This window comes from Chiroxiphia lanceolata, chromosome Z (assembly GCF_009829145.1).
Source record: "Chiroxiphia lanceolata isolate bChiLan1 chromosome Z, bChiLan1.pri, whole genome shotgun sequence".
In the NCBI taxonomy this organism is placed as follows: Eukaryota; Metazoa; Chordata; class Aves; order Passeriformes; family Pipridae; genus Chiroxiphia; species Chiroxiphia lanceolata.
Genome location: NC_045671.1, coordinates 32,489,986 through 32,505,532, shown reverse-complemented (window position 1 = coordinate 32,505,532; position 15,547 = coordinate 32,489,986). Strand labels below are relative to the sequence as shown.

The 15,547-nt window shown below is 37.1% G+C and overlaps 1 protein-coding gene across 23 annotated transcripts in view; it reads right to left on the bottom strand.

Moving 5' to 3' along the window:
• The window catches only part of CNTLN (centlein), a 275,279-nt gene that overhangs the window by 149,808 nt on the left and 109,924 nt on the right, over window positions 1-15,547 (bottom strand). For 15 of the 23 annotated variants that reach the window (XM_032675070.1, XM_032675063.1, XM_032675068.1 and 12 more), the window contains 3 exons: window positions 10,175-10,219; window positions 5,870-6,004; window positions 5,102-5,281 (listed from right to left, as the gene is read on the bottom strand). In XM_032675070.1, coding sequence (XP_032530961.1) covers window positions 5,102-5,281; window positions 5,870-6,004; window positions 10,175-10,219 — 360 coding nt within the window. The remainder of the gene's footprint in view (window positions 1-5,101; window positions 5,282-5,869; window positions 6,005-10,174; window positions 10,220-15,547) is intronic. The other 8 variants (XM_032675083.1, XM_032675066.1, XM_032675076.1 and 5 more) reach the window with 1 other exon arrangement.

The following is a 15,547-nucleotide window of genomic DNA, read 5'->3' as shown; positions in this document are numbered from 1 at the left end:
AGGGAGACACATACATGCATAAGCTGGTTGATTGACAGCTAGCTTCTCCAGTTCTGCGCTTTTGGGAGATATAGAAGGCTGATATAAGCCCTGGGAAGCATAAAAGCAGCTCAAAAAGTTCTCAAGAGCTACTTTAAGGCAGAAAGAAAAGCCCTACATTAACCTGCTGTACACTGAATCTTATTTGTATGAAGGTACATATAGAAAAGACAAACAATAAAACACTATTGTCATCATTTTAACCACCTTATCAGGTGTCTTCCTGTTAACCTCACTCTGATTTTGGCTAATATGACAAACGTTTAAAGAAATGCTCCATAAAAGGACAAACTAGCCATAGCTTTTTCTTTCTCTCAATTTTTAAGAAGTTGAATTTTATACCTGAATTCAGATTATAATGGGTTTGAAAAACAACCAGTCTTTGAAAGTGAGAAGTGGTATTTCTCTGCACAGAAAATGGTTTAAGGACTGAAAAAAAATGGGCTAGTAACAGTTCACTCTCTGAACAGGGGGCCACTTTTCCAAAGGGGCAGTCTGTTATTTAGACCTAGCCTTTCTGTCATCTAATACACTTTACACTTTACATTTACTTTACAAAATCTAATACATTTTAAAGACAATGTTGAGGTAGCTAATATTGATAAGGATCCATTTTATTCTTTCAAATAGAGGAGACTAACATGGATAGTGCCTGTATAAAACATCATCTATAACACTGTTAAATAGAGTATTTACTGCTAAAAAATATGTAAAAAAAGATGCTGATTCAAATCCTGAACTCAAGGCTGAGAGGCAGAACTGACTTTTAGAGGAGCTTTCACTTCTTAATTCAAATGAGTTTTATCTATAACCATTTTTTACAATCACTTGACAACACCAATAGGGACATGTTACGTTGAGGTGTATATATAAAAACATCAACTGGAACTTAATATTGTGTAGTGTGATAATGTCATATTTGACCTCTGTAGATATGAAAATTATTATATTTTTTGTTTAAAAGCATCCTGTTAAGAGCCAGTCTGGCACCCAATATGTAATAGAAATGAGGAATGTCAAGAACAGAGGGAGAAACTAATTCAAACTGAAACTTAAATTTTCAAGAAAATATTTACAGGAAGAGTATATGTAAAACCAGTGATTAATTATAAAAATAACTTTGTGTGTTCTTACAAATTATTATAGTACAAAATATTGATTAAAGTGATAAGACAACATATTGTTACTTCCCAGAGGTCAAATATAACATTTCCCTCTTGTAGACAGTAATTTCAGTCTGCTTCTCAATACTTGCAGTAGTCTTGTTAGATGACTTCATCTAACTGTCCGCTAGCAAAGGTGTATAATCACTTGCCTAACATCCCTATAAGGAAAAAAAAATAGGGAGGGGTAGAAGCATAAGCTTGGGGCATCAGACCTATGGACACATGCAGGCTGGCAGAGACTGCAGGAAGTCTCAAGTCACAGTCCCTGCCTAAAGCAGGTTCACCTGGCAGGAGGCAACCCGGCTGCTCAGGGCTTTATAAAGTCAAGGGTTGAAATCTAAGGATGGAGATGGTCCAACCTCCACGGGACCCCGCCCCAGTCCTGGGCTGTCCTCCTGGGAAAAAGGCTTACTCTAGCCTCAAGTTTTCCTCTTTCAGCTTGTGTTGCCTTTCACCACTCCAACACACAAAGATGTAAAGAATGAATGCATCTCCTCCAACCCCTCCTGTTCGTGCTGGAGATGCTGCTGGGTGGCCCCAGCCCCAGAGCCATTCCTTCTCCTGGCTGAGTCAGCCTATCCCACCACCTCTCCTTGCAAGGTAAAGTCTCCAGATCCACTGTCCCACCTTCAGCCAGTTTACTGATGTCTTTCAGTACTGCAAATGTACCAAAAACAGTACACAAAAAGAGGTGTGGTATCTAGAGTACTGAGCAGAGTTCTTGGGGCCATGCCCTGCTCATACCTCTCATTGCTGGGCCCGATGCAGCGTGTTACCTGCCACTGCCCAGAGGTGCTCCCTGTTTGGCTGCAGGGCTCTGCCTTCACAGGGGAAGACTCATCATTTGTCCCGCCTAAGGTTCCCATTGTCCCAGTTCTGCCAAGGCCCCCCCCAGATAGCAACAGCGCCTTCAAGCACATCCACTTCTCCCCAGTTTGGTGTCATCTGCAAACTTGATGATCACACCCACTGTTCCCTCTTCCAGGTCACTGATAAAGATTTTAAGCAAGAAAGGTCCAGAATGGATCTTATGGTACCCCACTTACCACCAGACTACAGAGTATTACAACCCATTAACTACAGCTCTCTCAATCCAAACATCCAAATAGTTTCTTTAAACATGTTGCTGTCCACCTATCTAGCTATAACATCCTAACTTCGACAAAAGGATACAGCAAGACAGTGTCAAATATTAGCTAAAGTTGAGGTCAATCACAGCCAAGCTCTCCTCTTGTCCACAGACACAATCATTTTATCACATAAGACAATCAGGTTGCTCAGGAACAATTCACCCTTGGTAAATTCATTATTGTTTCTGGTCATGTTCTCCATTAGTGCTCAGAAACTACTTCCAAGATGACCTTCTCTGTGATTTTCCCAGGACTGAAGCGAGACTATCCTTTTTTATCACAGAGTTCCCCCAATAAGAGTTTTCTGCTACTTTTGAAGGACAATAGGCAGCTACCTGAGAGTGCCATCAGCCAAATCTCCCAGCACCCTTGGATGTAGTTCCTTTCAGGTGGTCCATAAGATATGTACTAGTCAAGTTCTCTCAGGTATCTCTCAACACATCCACTCTCAGTACTTCTCACTGAAGCCTGTCTCTAGGCACAAACTTTTAGGGACATCTTGGAGAAGACTGAGGCAAAGATGATATTTAGTACCTGTGCTGTATCTATTACCTTCTGTCACTAATTCATCATTCTGTTTCAGAAACAGGTCCCCATTTTACTTGTTCTGCTTTTTACTGATAAAGTAGTGCAAGAAACTCATAACAGTCATTACTTGCAAGTCAACTGCAGGTTGGTTACCACCACCCTCAAGTGCTCAGACAATGCTTCTGAACTCCTCCTCTATCGTTTTCACCGTTTCTACTTCCTGAATACTGTTTTCCACACCCACCCTGGCATCTGGTGATTAATTCTGTTTAACCACACCGGTCTCCTGATACATCCACTTGTTTTCCTGAGCATCAGAGTGGATCATATGTGGGATTGAAGGAAGATGTCTTTGAAGACTTGATATTTTTTCCTGAGTTCTTTATCCTTCAGTGTTGCTTCTCATGGGATTCCACTTACTAGTTCTCTGAACAAGCTGAAGACTCTGCTTCTCACCTCCAGGTCTGCACTGTGCTATTCTCCTTCCTTCATTGTCTCAGGGTCTTGGTCTTGACAACTTCATGGTAGCTGTAGCCCAGCCTGTCATTATTATTTTCTTTATTAGTTCTTCCTTGTTTGCAAACAGCAAATCCAGCTGTGTGACACCCCTGGTTGGCTTCAGGCAACACCCATACCCAGGAAGTAACCTCTGTCATAGTCTAAACAACACCTTGACCTGCTTGTAATGCCACTCTGAAACACCAACACTACTAATTCCCATCCCTGCAATCACCTGGCTCTGACACACCTTTCTCTCATAAGTGTGCCTCATGAGCCAGGAAGAGAGAGACATAAAAATTATTCTGTGTTCACTAAAGGTATGCATAACAGATTTCCAATAATTTATCCAATATTACAAGCACCACATTTGACAACTTGAAAATTATTACATCGGTTTAGCACACACTAGATTTTTCTGTCCCAAGTATCAACAAACCATTTCTTGCCCTGGGAATCCCATAATCCTTTCATGACAACCCTCCAAAGGAGCCAATTTGCAGGAATTTTACTTTGCATGTTAACAGATCTGAACGAAACTCTTTACAAAGGGTTTCCATTAGCACAACAATTAGAAGCATCACCAAAACAACTGAATTGCTAGTGCAAGAAAAAAGGATGTTTATGAGTGAGGTATTAATTAGATAGGGGGCCCCCCGGTGGTCTAGTGGTTAGGATGCGGCGCTTTCACCGCCGCGGCCCGGGGTTCGATTCCCGGTCAGAGAAGTCCCCCGGGCAGATGGAGCTCGTCAGCCCTGTAAGGCCATCCATCTAAGAGAAGGTCACTCTAAACAAACCTACGTCCTGAGGACCTCACTGCCACTGGCCAAGCTCGCTCGGCCCCGGCAGATGAACCTTAGGATTAAAGGGTGGGCTCAGCTCAGCGCACACTGTGTCTCACCTAAAAAATCCACTGCGCAGGCTCGAAGGGTAAAGACCTTTCCCAAATCTTCGTTCGCGAAGACTGGCCATACATTAATTAGATAGTTACTACAATGAATGTACTTCAATAATGTAAAAGAACACAACATTGTAAGTGTACAATTAGTCATGTAAACAATAAGAATCCAATACCTAGATATGTATATAAGTAGCTGTCAAACACTAAGATACTACATTTGTGGTTTATTTCTTATAAGGAATTTAAAAAAATGCTAGCCAATTTTCACCAGCAAACAAGAAAAAGTGTCATTTAAATAAAAAAGAAAATATTCTGTACCATAGATTCAATTATATTCTTTTTAGTTTTCTCATAAACAGTGAAAATAACTTTTGAATATATTACAAGTGATAATAAGTTCTCTCACAGAATGGAGACCTTTGGAGGCTAGGACGCAATTTATTTGAAATTGCACTTAAAATTTAAAGTGTTCTTGCAAAACAACAATTATGAAGAATACTGCAACAAAATTATAGGTAAGTAAATAACACATCAAGAAAAAATTTGTGATAACACTTTTAAGCTGTTATTATTTCACATATATTTCTATTATCTTAAAAGTACAGTATCTTTTATTTTTTAATGATTACATTTTAAGATTACTATTTGAAGTCAGATTCCTGCTTTGCAACATCAATTTTTAAAAAGCTGTGGGTTTTAAGTGAAGGAATGTAAATGAATGCAAGTCCCCACTGATAAATTTGAATATATAACTTGCTATTTAAAGAAAATAACTTGTAGTGAAATGTCTGGAGAAGTTAATTCTGAAATAACATCTAGGAGTCCATTCCAATTTGTACCTTTATTATGGCATCACTGCCAGATTTTTCCATTTTCCATTGTGCCTCCTGCTTCCTCAGTTTCTCCAGGTCACTTAGTAGGTCAGCACAGCATGTATTTAATCCCTTATTTTCCTCCTCCAGGTTTTTTATAACCAGTCTGTTTTGCTCTTCTTTCTTCTGTGCACACTCCTCAGTGTCCTGTAGAACAGTACCACAAGGGCCGATAAACAAAAAAAGTGAGAACTAATCAGCAAATATAAACTGTGCAGTTTTACCCTCACAGCAGCTTCTTCTATATTTGATGGCCAAGGTCACCTGTGTACTTTTATTGGCCTCTTTCATGCAGGTGGAAGGGTCATATTTTTTAGCTGGATGACAGCTTTGATGAGTACACATTTGCAAAGAGCCCATTAATTGATCAAGCTGCCTTTGATGCTGTCCCCAGCTATTTTTGAGACCCACACAGACATATCCTCCCAGACCTCGGCTTTATCAATTAATAATGCCAGTCCCATCAGAATCTAATTACAAGAAGCCACATCTTCACACTCCCACTTTCTTTGCTCCATTTCCATCATTAACTATTTATCTGAAAGTTATAAAGCTTGGATTCTTGGCTTTAAAGCATCTTCCTCAGAGTTGGTATGTGAGAAAATGGTAAGGTATAGCAAGGCCTAAGGCAATTTTTTCTCCAAGCTTGTCACTTTCTGTGCCACAAAGGCTGACATTGCTTAAAGAACTGCTTCAAAGCTACAGTCTTAAGAAACGATGTACAAGTCAATATACCTTAAGTTCTTGGCTTTTATCTTTAAATTTCTGGTTCAAGGTACTGAATTCATTCTTCAGACAGGCATTTTCCTCCTCCACAGCATTTTTTCTTTGCATTAAGTTGTTTATCTCCTGGTGCTGTCCTGTGAGTCTCTATTTAAATTAAAAAAAAAAAGAAAAAAAAAAAGGCGTTCATAGACAAAAAGCAATTGCGAAAGGGCATGCATGTCCTGTGTTTTAGACCTATGAAATGTAACGATCTGACATATATAATTTTTACAGCATTGTTTTATTTTATTAGTACTTTAATCATACACAAAACTGAATGACTGTAAGACACATTAAGGTAAATGAGGAATCGAATATCTTGCTGCTGAACAAAGAAGTCAATAAATGCAGAACTGAATGGAAATTACTCAGTGAAGCTCATTGGCAGAAGTTTTATCTGTGCTTATGTACTTAGAACACAACAGAATATTGTTTAACTTGAACTTCTAGCACACCAAAAATCAAGTCAGAGAGCTGACTTCAAAATTCTCCAGAATTTTGATAGTAATTAGAAATTACTTTTAAGTGAAGCTTCCAAAAAGATTATGAAACAAAATAGTCGTAAAGAGAGAATTAAATCTAGTTGAATTTGCAGCTCAAGGAAAATCATACAACATTGCTCAATGCATACAACAGTTCAGTGTACTCATATATAATAAAATCTCACTGCCATAAAAAAAGAAGTTCAAGTTCCTGTGATAAATACTTGCATTCTATTCTTATGACATTTGTACTAAAACACCCTCACTCTTAAAAGCACATTAGAACACTGCATTTTTCTCCCGGAGTCTGTTTTAATTCCACATACTGTTTTGTCCTGCCTCTTCTTAAAGAAATCAAAAGGGCATTAATCTAACATTTTCCTAGCAGTGACACTGTAACTGTAGTACAAAATTGATGCAAATTTCATGTCAGGACAAAAACGTAACTGCTCTGCCTTTAATACATAGGCTAAAATGAATGTGTTCAGAAACATAAGAAATTATCAACAAGATGATACACCTCTAGATTAATCTACAATACTGCTGATAACATATGTAAGGGGTTTTGGCGTTCAAAGGTTACATCTAGTTCACAGGTATGTAAGACATAAAAAGAAATGAAAATTTGCTGGGTAAAAACACATAAACCAATACATTTGAAGTCATACTTTCACCATTCCAAATGCAAAACATTTGCACTTTGGATATATTATTACAGTTGCAGGAATGAACTGATGCTGAGAGATGATTTAGTTGAATTTTTAAAAAGGTATGAATCCATATTACCGTGGAAAGCATCAGTTATTTTGTGTGTTGCCTTCCCACTCCCCAGGTCCTCACATAATTTGAGTAAGCAGCTCCTTTGAGTTTTCCTGCCAGCTCATTACTACTTGTTTAACATTTATCAAGACAAAGTCTGTATCTGAAGAACACCCTCAAAAATTCCACCTATCTGAAAGAGACTGTTGGCTCTGACCTAAAAATTCACAAATACACACACTCAAAAAAGCTCCAGCTCTTCAAGGATCTAATTTCTGAGTACAGAGCTACATCATGTTACTATTTCGTTTCATTATATACTGTGTGGAAACTGGTAAGCATACGTATATTTGTGACATGAAATCAAAGATATTTAGGTCTGTCTAGAATGGGATATTTTCCAGCAATGTAGAGGATGAATGGAGACATGAAGGCACAAAAGTGCTGCTAGCTATTTCAAATGTTTGTTCTGTACTGCTGAGATTAAATTTTCAACTGAAATAAGGTACTTACACTGCATACTTTTCAGGAAAATCAGACAGATTATGCTGAGTCAGACTTGCACACTAATTACTTATCTCCACAATTGACCCCCTTAACACTTTAAATTAATCAAGAGGCAAATACACCACACCAATTACTAAGCAGCAAACTCACCTGAGCAGTCTACAGTCATCTACTGCAGGAGTAGTGAAACATTATCTAGGTAAATTACACTTGCACAGAAAAAAATCCTGTTATGTTTCAAAGCATTTTTCTTGGGTTACTACTTTGCATGCTCTTATCTTTTCCTCTAAATGAACTGAACTTTTACTCTCATATCTGCTCATTTCACATTCTTATAAAGAAGGGAAAAAACCCAGAAGTATTACTTGGGAGCCATGACTGGGCAGACATAAGGGTCATTAAAAAGAATTTCCTAGACACAGACAAGTAAATTATCGTCTGCCCTTGCCTGTGCAGCTGTTTTTGTACTTTGCTTCCTCAACCTACAAATTACCTTGCCTAATAGGAGAAAGAGAGTAAAGACTGATTTCTTAAGAAGAGAACACAAGCAGTGTTCCTAAAAGACTACCCTGTTCTGACAGGCAAGTGAAACAGCAGGGAAGAAAAACATACCTGATCAACATACATGGTAACCTCCTACACGAGGCTATTTTAACAGATTTCACCAGGTGAAACACTCATCAGGAATTTGTCTATTCTCACAGTATCTACTGGTATTTGTCTAGATACCATAAAGACAGGCTGATGCTACATAAGAACAAACTCAACTTACACTTTGTGTTGAATCAGTTGTACTTGTTTGAACACAACAGGACAAAAGCAATGTTTGACACCTTCATGCTCAAGAACCACAGCACCGTTGGATCAAGGGCTGGACTTGATGATCTTGGAGGTCTTTTCCAACCCAGCTGATTCTATCATTCTATGATAACTAAAACAGCTAAAGTACACTTGAAAAGGTTTTTCCATAGAAAAACTTCCAAGAAAGAAAACTGTATTCTAGAGGTAAATTTTCTCCAATGAAAACCAAAAGAATCTGATTTTACTCTTTTGTTTAGCTGGGAAGAATCAAAGAGTATTCCCTCTATACTGCTGGAGCTCTGAGTGCTCCAGGCAACAGTACATACAAAGAAAGAAACACTGTGACCTGGTGGAGCAGACCTTTTGATGTTTAAGAGGACTGCCATTCCAGAATTCATTTTTCATCACTTAACTACAGCACAGTACAATTTTTTTTCTTCCATAATAATGTTATATTGTTTACTGGAAAATACTACTTTTTAAAATACCTTCATATCAACCTGAAGAGGAAGCAAAATAACATACTAAGTCAAACTGAGGAAATCTGCTATGAAAATGACAGGTCAGAACTGAAAGAAGAAATTAACCCTTTTTTGTCTTAGTTCTGAACACCTCAGTCTTTTCATGGCAATAGGATGTTAAAATTATCTGTCCATATTTTATGTGAACAGATACAAAACAGAAGCTTTTAAATTAAAACCTCATTTCCATTCATTGTGAATTTAGACAGTATGGAGAAAGTGAAAGTGGCAACAAAAACAACTCCTTAACACTAGGAGTCTGATTCCAAAACCAATGTGAGTTAGCATAAAATTACGAGAACTTGTGTACTGTTTGATGTTGCAGACATAATCACTGAAATTCCAGTCTTCAGTGAAAGATTTTTTATTTCTGCTAAATTAAAAGAATGTGGAAAGAACTATGAAACAACAGCTGTATTTGCTATTACTGCATTAAGTATTCTCCAAACTTTTATATTTCGGGGGTCAAGGCAGGGAAAAACTAACTCCTATCTCTGCATTTTGAAATCTGATCAGACTGCACTACTAAATCAGTACTGCATACTTACCCCTATATGGGTTCATAAATCGCAGATAAGAGCAGGTTTTACTTCACAACAACTAGTTAACTCAAACTAGAGTGAAAACAACTAGCAGCAATACGAGGATGACATATATTCTTCAGTGCTAACAATTCTAAAAATATACAAATGCAAAAACACGCTGGCTGCTGAAGTGCTTCATGAAAATACTCAAATCTCTGCACCACAATATTAAGTTGTCCGTTTATGATTGCAACAAAGGAGCATGCATTTGATTTCCACCACTGAAAGGATCAGGGTAAAAAGAAATACTATATTCTGTGCTTTCTTCATTGCACTCTTTATCAGAAGCTTTCACTGTGCCGTAGTTCACTTCTAATATACCACATGAAAAAAAAGTAAAAATGAATAGAAACTGCTGAAAAATTGAAGTATTTTCTCACAAGCAGTGACTTTAAAGAAATACTGCCATCTTAAGCAGAAACAAAATTAATTTAGTAATTATTATTTATTTAGTAATTATTATTTAGTAATTATTAAAAATTATTTTATTAAAGCTTAAATGTGAGAATATTGTTTCTTTCAAATGTCTTTTCCTCAAAATTTTGACTTCAACCTTTTGTTGACTTATTCCCTCTCTTTCATCATCTCTTTTTCCTCACCAAGTAATTGAGGTTGACTTACCACACTCTTTAACTTCTCCTCTCCTTCCACCTTCTCCTTTTGTTTCTAGCAGGAATTGAAAAATAAGTAGACACCACTAAAAATGTGCAAGTAACATCTCACAGCTTCCCTTGATTTAAGTTTCTTAAATCTCCCTTTAAATTTTTTACAACTTTATTAGTTCTCATGGTTCTAAACTTGAACGCTTATATGCATGTTTAACAGATAACAGTCACATTCTCATATAGTTCTCCCAGATAAAGGAAAAAAAAAAGAAAATAAAAAAAATGAACAAAAGAAATCCACTCTCTTTCATCTCATGACTATTCATTAGATTCTTTAATTATTTTCAGATGTAGGATGAACAGAAGTTCCATGTAAATAATTCATGAAAAGGTAACCATATGCTATAAAAGTCATCTGCTGCATTCTGCAGCCTGTAGTATCCTTTCAGAGTCAAAATGACACTAGCTAGTTATACTATAAATTAGAAGTTATTTTTAAATCCATACTGCTCCGAAAGTAAAATTTCAACAGTGCTACCTGATTTTACAGTAGACAGGTTCCAGAAGACACCTGTATTCACAGCTGACTATTCAACTTAGAACTTGACTCCTAACAAGGATGAAAAACCAAGGAAAAATAGCAAGTGACGTAACTCATGCAACAGTATTTTGAATGCATATCTAACGCAGCCTGGGGGAATAAGGGTTTTTCCACTTCGGAGACAGAGGATGAAATGGACCTTTATTGAAGGGAGGAGCTGACTTATAAAGGGTAGGGAAGGAAGATACTGGAAACGTGGGTGGAGTTAAGGAGGAGTTAGGGAGGAGAATGTTAATGCAGACCATATAAGGAGAAAAAAGGGAGATATTAACCAAATAAGGGATTACCAAATAATGAGTTACTGCAATGCGACACTTGTGAGCCAATCAGGGAGAAGGGCATAAACTGGGGTACAGAACACTGAGGATTTTTTATAAAAAGTGAGGAATAGGGTACAAAAAAGGGTAAAAATACAATGAACATTGAACATGAACACAATTGCAGAGTCTCGACAGTCCCATCCATCATCTGAATGTAGAGAAGGTGTTATCCTCGGAGGTCCCGCAGATCTCTTCACATATCTCTATTTCTTTTTTCCACTGCTTGTAATCAAACCTCTCCTGGTCTCCCACATATATCCCATTTTTAATTTCTATTTTTCATACCTAACTTTCTTCTAGAACAATCTTAAATAAATTAAAAAACCAAGCACAAATAGAGAATAACTGAAGTAAGGGAGCTCACTTGATTTTCATACTAGCAGAAGTTGGTTTGTTTTTCCTCATCCAATCCCATGCTTTCCAGGATTCCCTGAGATAAAACAATTTAAAAAATTGTTTCTGAGGAAAAGCAGTATGAAACTGCAAGCAAGCATCTGTAAATGAATTTCTAAAATGAATGAGAATTTTTGAATGCCTATTTCTATCAATACTAGACATGAAATAAAACATGGTAACTTAAAGATTTAGACAAGGAAAAACAGTCTTAAAACATGTCTGTTCAAATGTGTTTTCCTGGAGGAAAAGGGCAGGTCTGTTTTGCAGGAAATGGAACAGAAAATGAAGATTCTTTAAAGCCCTTTTTTTAAGAGGATCAACTAAAATGGTTCTACAGAGAAGCAGACCCACAATATGAGCAGCTGACTTCATCCTGCAGGTAGGGAATATGTATTTACTCCTCTACTATTAGTCGGCCTTGCTCCTGAATTCTCACCTGACCCACAGATTAAGGAAGGGTCAAACAACATAATCTACTATAAACATCATGTTCCCTATAGTCCTCTTTGGACTTATCTGATGTGATTAATTTGGTGTCTTCAGCAAAGTTTGCTATCTTAATCGAAACACCTGTCAGAATTTTTCAGTATTTAAACACATGGTGGAAATAAACAGTTGCTTTACGGAGTGTATCATCCTTTCAAGTCTAGCACCTCACTTTCCCCTAGCAGCAATGGAACCATCTCTCATCAACAACCTACTGAGTAGGTCACAGTATGGACAAAACTTTTTTACGATGTGCACCATCTCCTTCCGTTCAAGCTGCTCCTTACAACTCCACTGCAGCATATTCTTTCTTCCACCCACTAAAACAAAGCTTTACAGATCTTTTCTTACAATACCTTGCAACCCTTTGTATCCCTTTCTCCTGGTTTCTTCGGCTGCACAGGTATAGTGCAAGAAAACACTAACAGCAGCTGCATTTTTGCATTAATAAGCGAGCCAAATGCTGTTTCTGGCATCTGTGCAATAGGTTTTCCATCTCTGAAACAAGGAATACAGAAGCTGTTTGCCCTTTAAAGGGAAAATAATTCACAAAAATACACCTCTAGTTTGGAAATAAGACAGTATTTTTTCAAAATCGAAAAGCTGTACATCTATATTAAATGCACCATCAATATCAACCAGTACAGCATGTATTGCAGCAATGCATCTGCTACAGTTAAACTGTCCATTTTCCTCTAATGAGGGTATAACAGCTCTCAAGATAACTACTGCAAACACTGACAATATAATCTGACAGTTTTGCCACCACTAGTGATCCTCTGCATCAGGACAGATCAGATTTTCTATATGACCCATAACACAGTGCTGTAAAGCAACACTGCCCAATAAATTGATTTTTTTCTCTATTCTTTCCTTTCTTCTTAGCAAGCATGTCATGAAAATAAGCAGCAGCACAGCCTTCTAGGCCAGGCAACAGAAAATCCAAAGTATCTTTTTTACCCCCTATTCCCTATACTAATCTCACACCAAAATCAACAATCTGCTAAATAAGCTTTTCTCTTATCCTCATTGAAGAGGATGATCTTGATGGATGTAGGTTTGGATTTTTTTTCCCTGTAGTCTCCTTTCCAGCAAGGCTTATACAACGTTCTCAGAGTGAGTTAGCCTCTGCCTCTGGAAGGGTGCACGACAATCTGAGATCTGCAGGAATCAATACGTACTAGCATCTATGCCTGACACAGCAGGATTTCATTACCCTCATATACATCGATGCTGCCAGATCAGGTGTAGCAAAGAAAGAACAGCCGTTGCTCTGATCAAGTGTTCCGACAAGCCCTTCCTAAGTGATGTCAGCAGATTCGCAAGGCCAGAACCTAATCTCACAGGGCGCTGCTACTCGATCCTTAAAGCACAACCATCTTCTTGAACTTGAGGAAATCTGCGTGTATTCCATAAAGCCATGATATATGAAAACCTTCCTCATCAAATATCCTTAAAGGAGGAATAAAATCCAGCTTCAACCTCTTAAAACCATACTGACTTTAGAACTTAAAAAAAAAGCGTCACTGCAGCAATGAAATAGTATACTGAACACAGTTAAGCAGTTAATCTCTTCTACAGTAAAATCAGATTCCAATGGCTTTAGAAACCATTTCTACCTCACAAAAAAAGGCTATGCTATTGTAACTCATTGGCTATACAATAACTATGCTTAACTGGAGTGAAAATGAAATTTCCGAACTAGACACTAGCTCCCAAGACAATGAATGAGATCAAAAAGATGACCTACCTCTTCTTTCTAGGCTTGAATATTCTGCTCAATATTTAAGAAATCATGCATTTCAAACTAATGTAATGGGCAGAGGACAAGAGACATCACATTTCTTTACTTACTGTACTTTTTCCTATCTAATCCAAGTGCAGCTATCATATCATGTTTTTGTAGAATCACCACTAAGAGTATGAAGGCTGAGTTATAAAGATCCAGAAGCTTTAGCCAACTTCAGGAGTGGCTACACAGGCAAATTACTGAAAAGGTAAAGCACGGATTTACAGTACACCTGTAGGAATACCCAATACAGCTGGTTTTTTGCAGAGTTAAGTAGGAAAACTACTCGCCTCAAAAGGGAGTTACCTACCTCACAGGAACAGATTTTCAACAGGTAGAAAAAGCATTCCTGCTACGAATTCAAACAAAAATACTAATGAGCTGCAAAGGTACTCTGTAATTTACAGCTTATTAATTTATTCAAACAAACAAGCCCACAGATATTAGCAATAGTCATCATACTACCTACCTCAGGTAGCGTTCTATCAATAAACCAAAATCAGCAGCTTTCAACTATGTGAATAATATACTATCCTTTCCATCTTTCTCACTGAGATGAGTCCTTAACAAGATTTCCCTTCCATAATTTTATGAGAAAACTAACTAGTAGATAGCAAGCAGAAAGGTACAAAGATATATGATAATTCACTGATGCAGTTCAAAGGTGCTACATAAAACACAGGTTTCACCACTGAAGGCTGATCCCTTTTCCAGTGTACATATTGAGTAAAATGAACTTTTTAAGGAAAAAAAAATGCATTAGTGTCCTCAGACATATTTTGTCCGAAGTATTCATTAATCTCCTTCACTGGACAAACTTTTTTGCAAAGAGTTTATAAACTTTGCATAATCTCATCACTGCTGACACATTCATCCGAACTCCTTATTACCGAAATTATCCTCCTGTCCCTCATTATACAAGAATAATCAGGCTTATATGCTACTGGAAATAAAGTGTTTAAATGGCAGTAACGTCTGTATACCTTTGTCGTAATTTAACAAAAGCATTTTACTACAAAGAAAAATACAATCATGTGGAGGTACAAAAGTTAAGAAAAATTTATTAGTGTTAATTAATGCCTGAAGGTAGAATTATGCTTCTTTCAATTGGACCCATTAAAGGGGCTTTAATATAGATTTGCACAGCAAGCTGAAGATTTTCAACTGCAGATAATGAGGCAAGCTAGTACTATTTTAACCCCTCTAGAGTATAATCAGTTGATAAGGTTTTGAAACATTACAAGGTCTAGGACAAAAAGATTAGCTTTAGTTCCTCCAGATCTAAATTGAAACCTAATTAATTAACAGTGTTACAGAAAAGGTTTACTGCTATTTTTACACATCTTTAATTTTGTCTTCTAAGGAAAACAGGTTAAGATATTTTAATTTATCTATTGCATGAATGGCAGAAGACTGTTCTCTGTTTCCACATTATCCACTAAACTAATTGTTTGATTTTAAAAATGTAATACATTCCTCCAAAACTTCACCTTACTTTAAGAAAAAAATTACACCAGTGATCTGTTTGAGACATACACAATTATTATAAATTAAATACAACAAGTGAAAAATGTTTCCAAAGAAAAGGGAGTATGAAACAAGATTTCTGTAGCAAGATATCTATCAGCCTTCAGAAGACGAATAATTAAAATTCTAAGAGACTGTTTTATGCACTTAAATGTAGCAATTAGAAATTCTTTTCCTTGAAACACATGCAGAAGTGATGTATATACGTCAGAGATACATAACTACTGAGAAAAGAGTTTTGAGCCACTGCATGAAACAAAAGTTATAGTA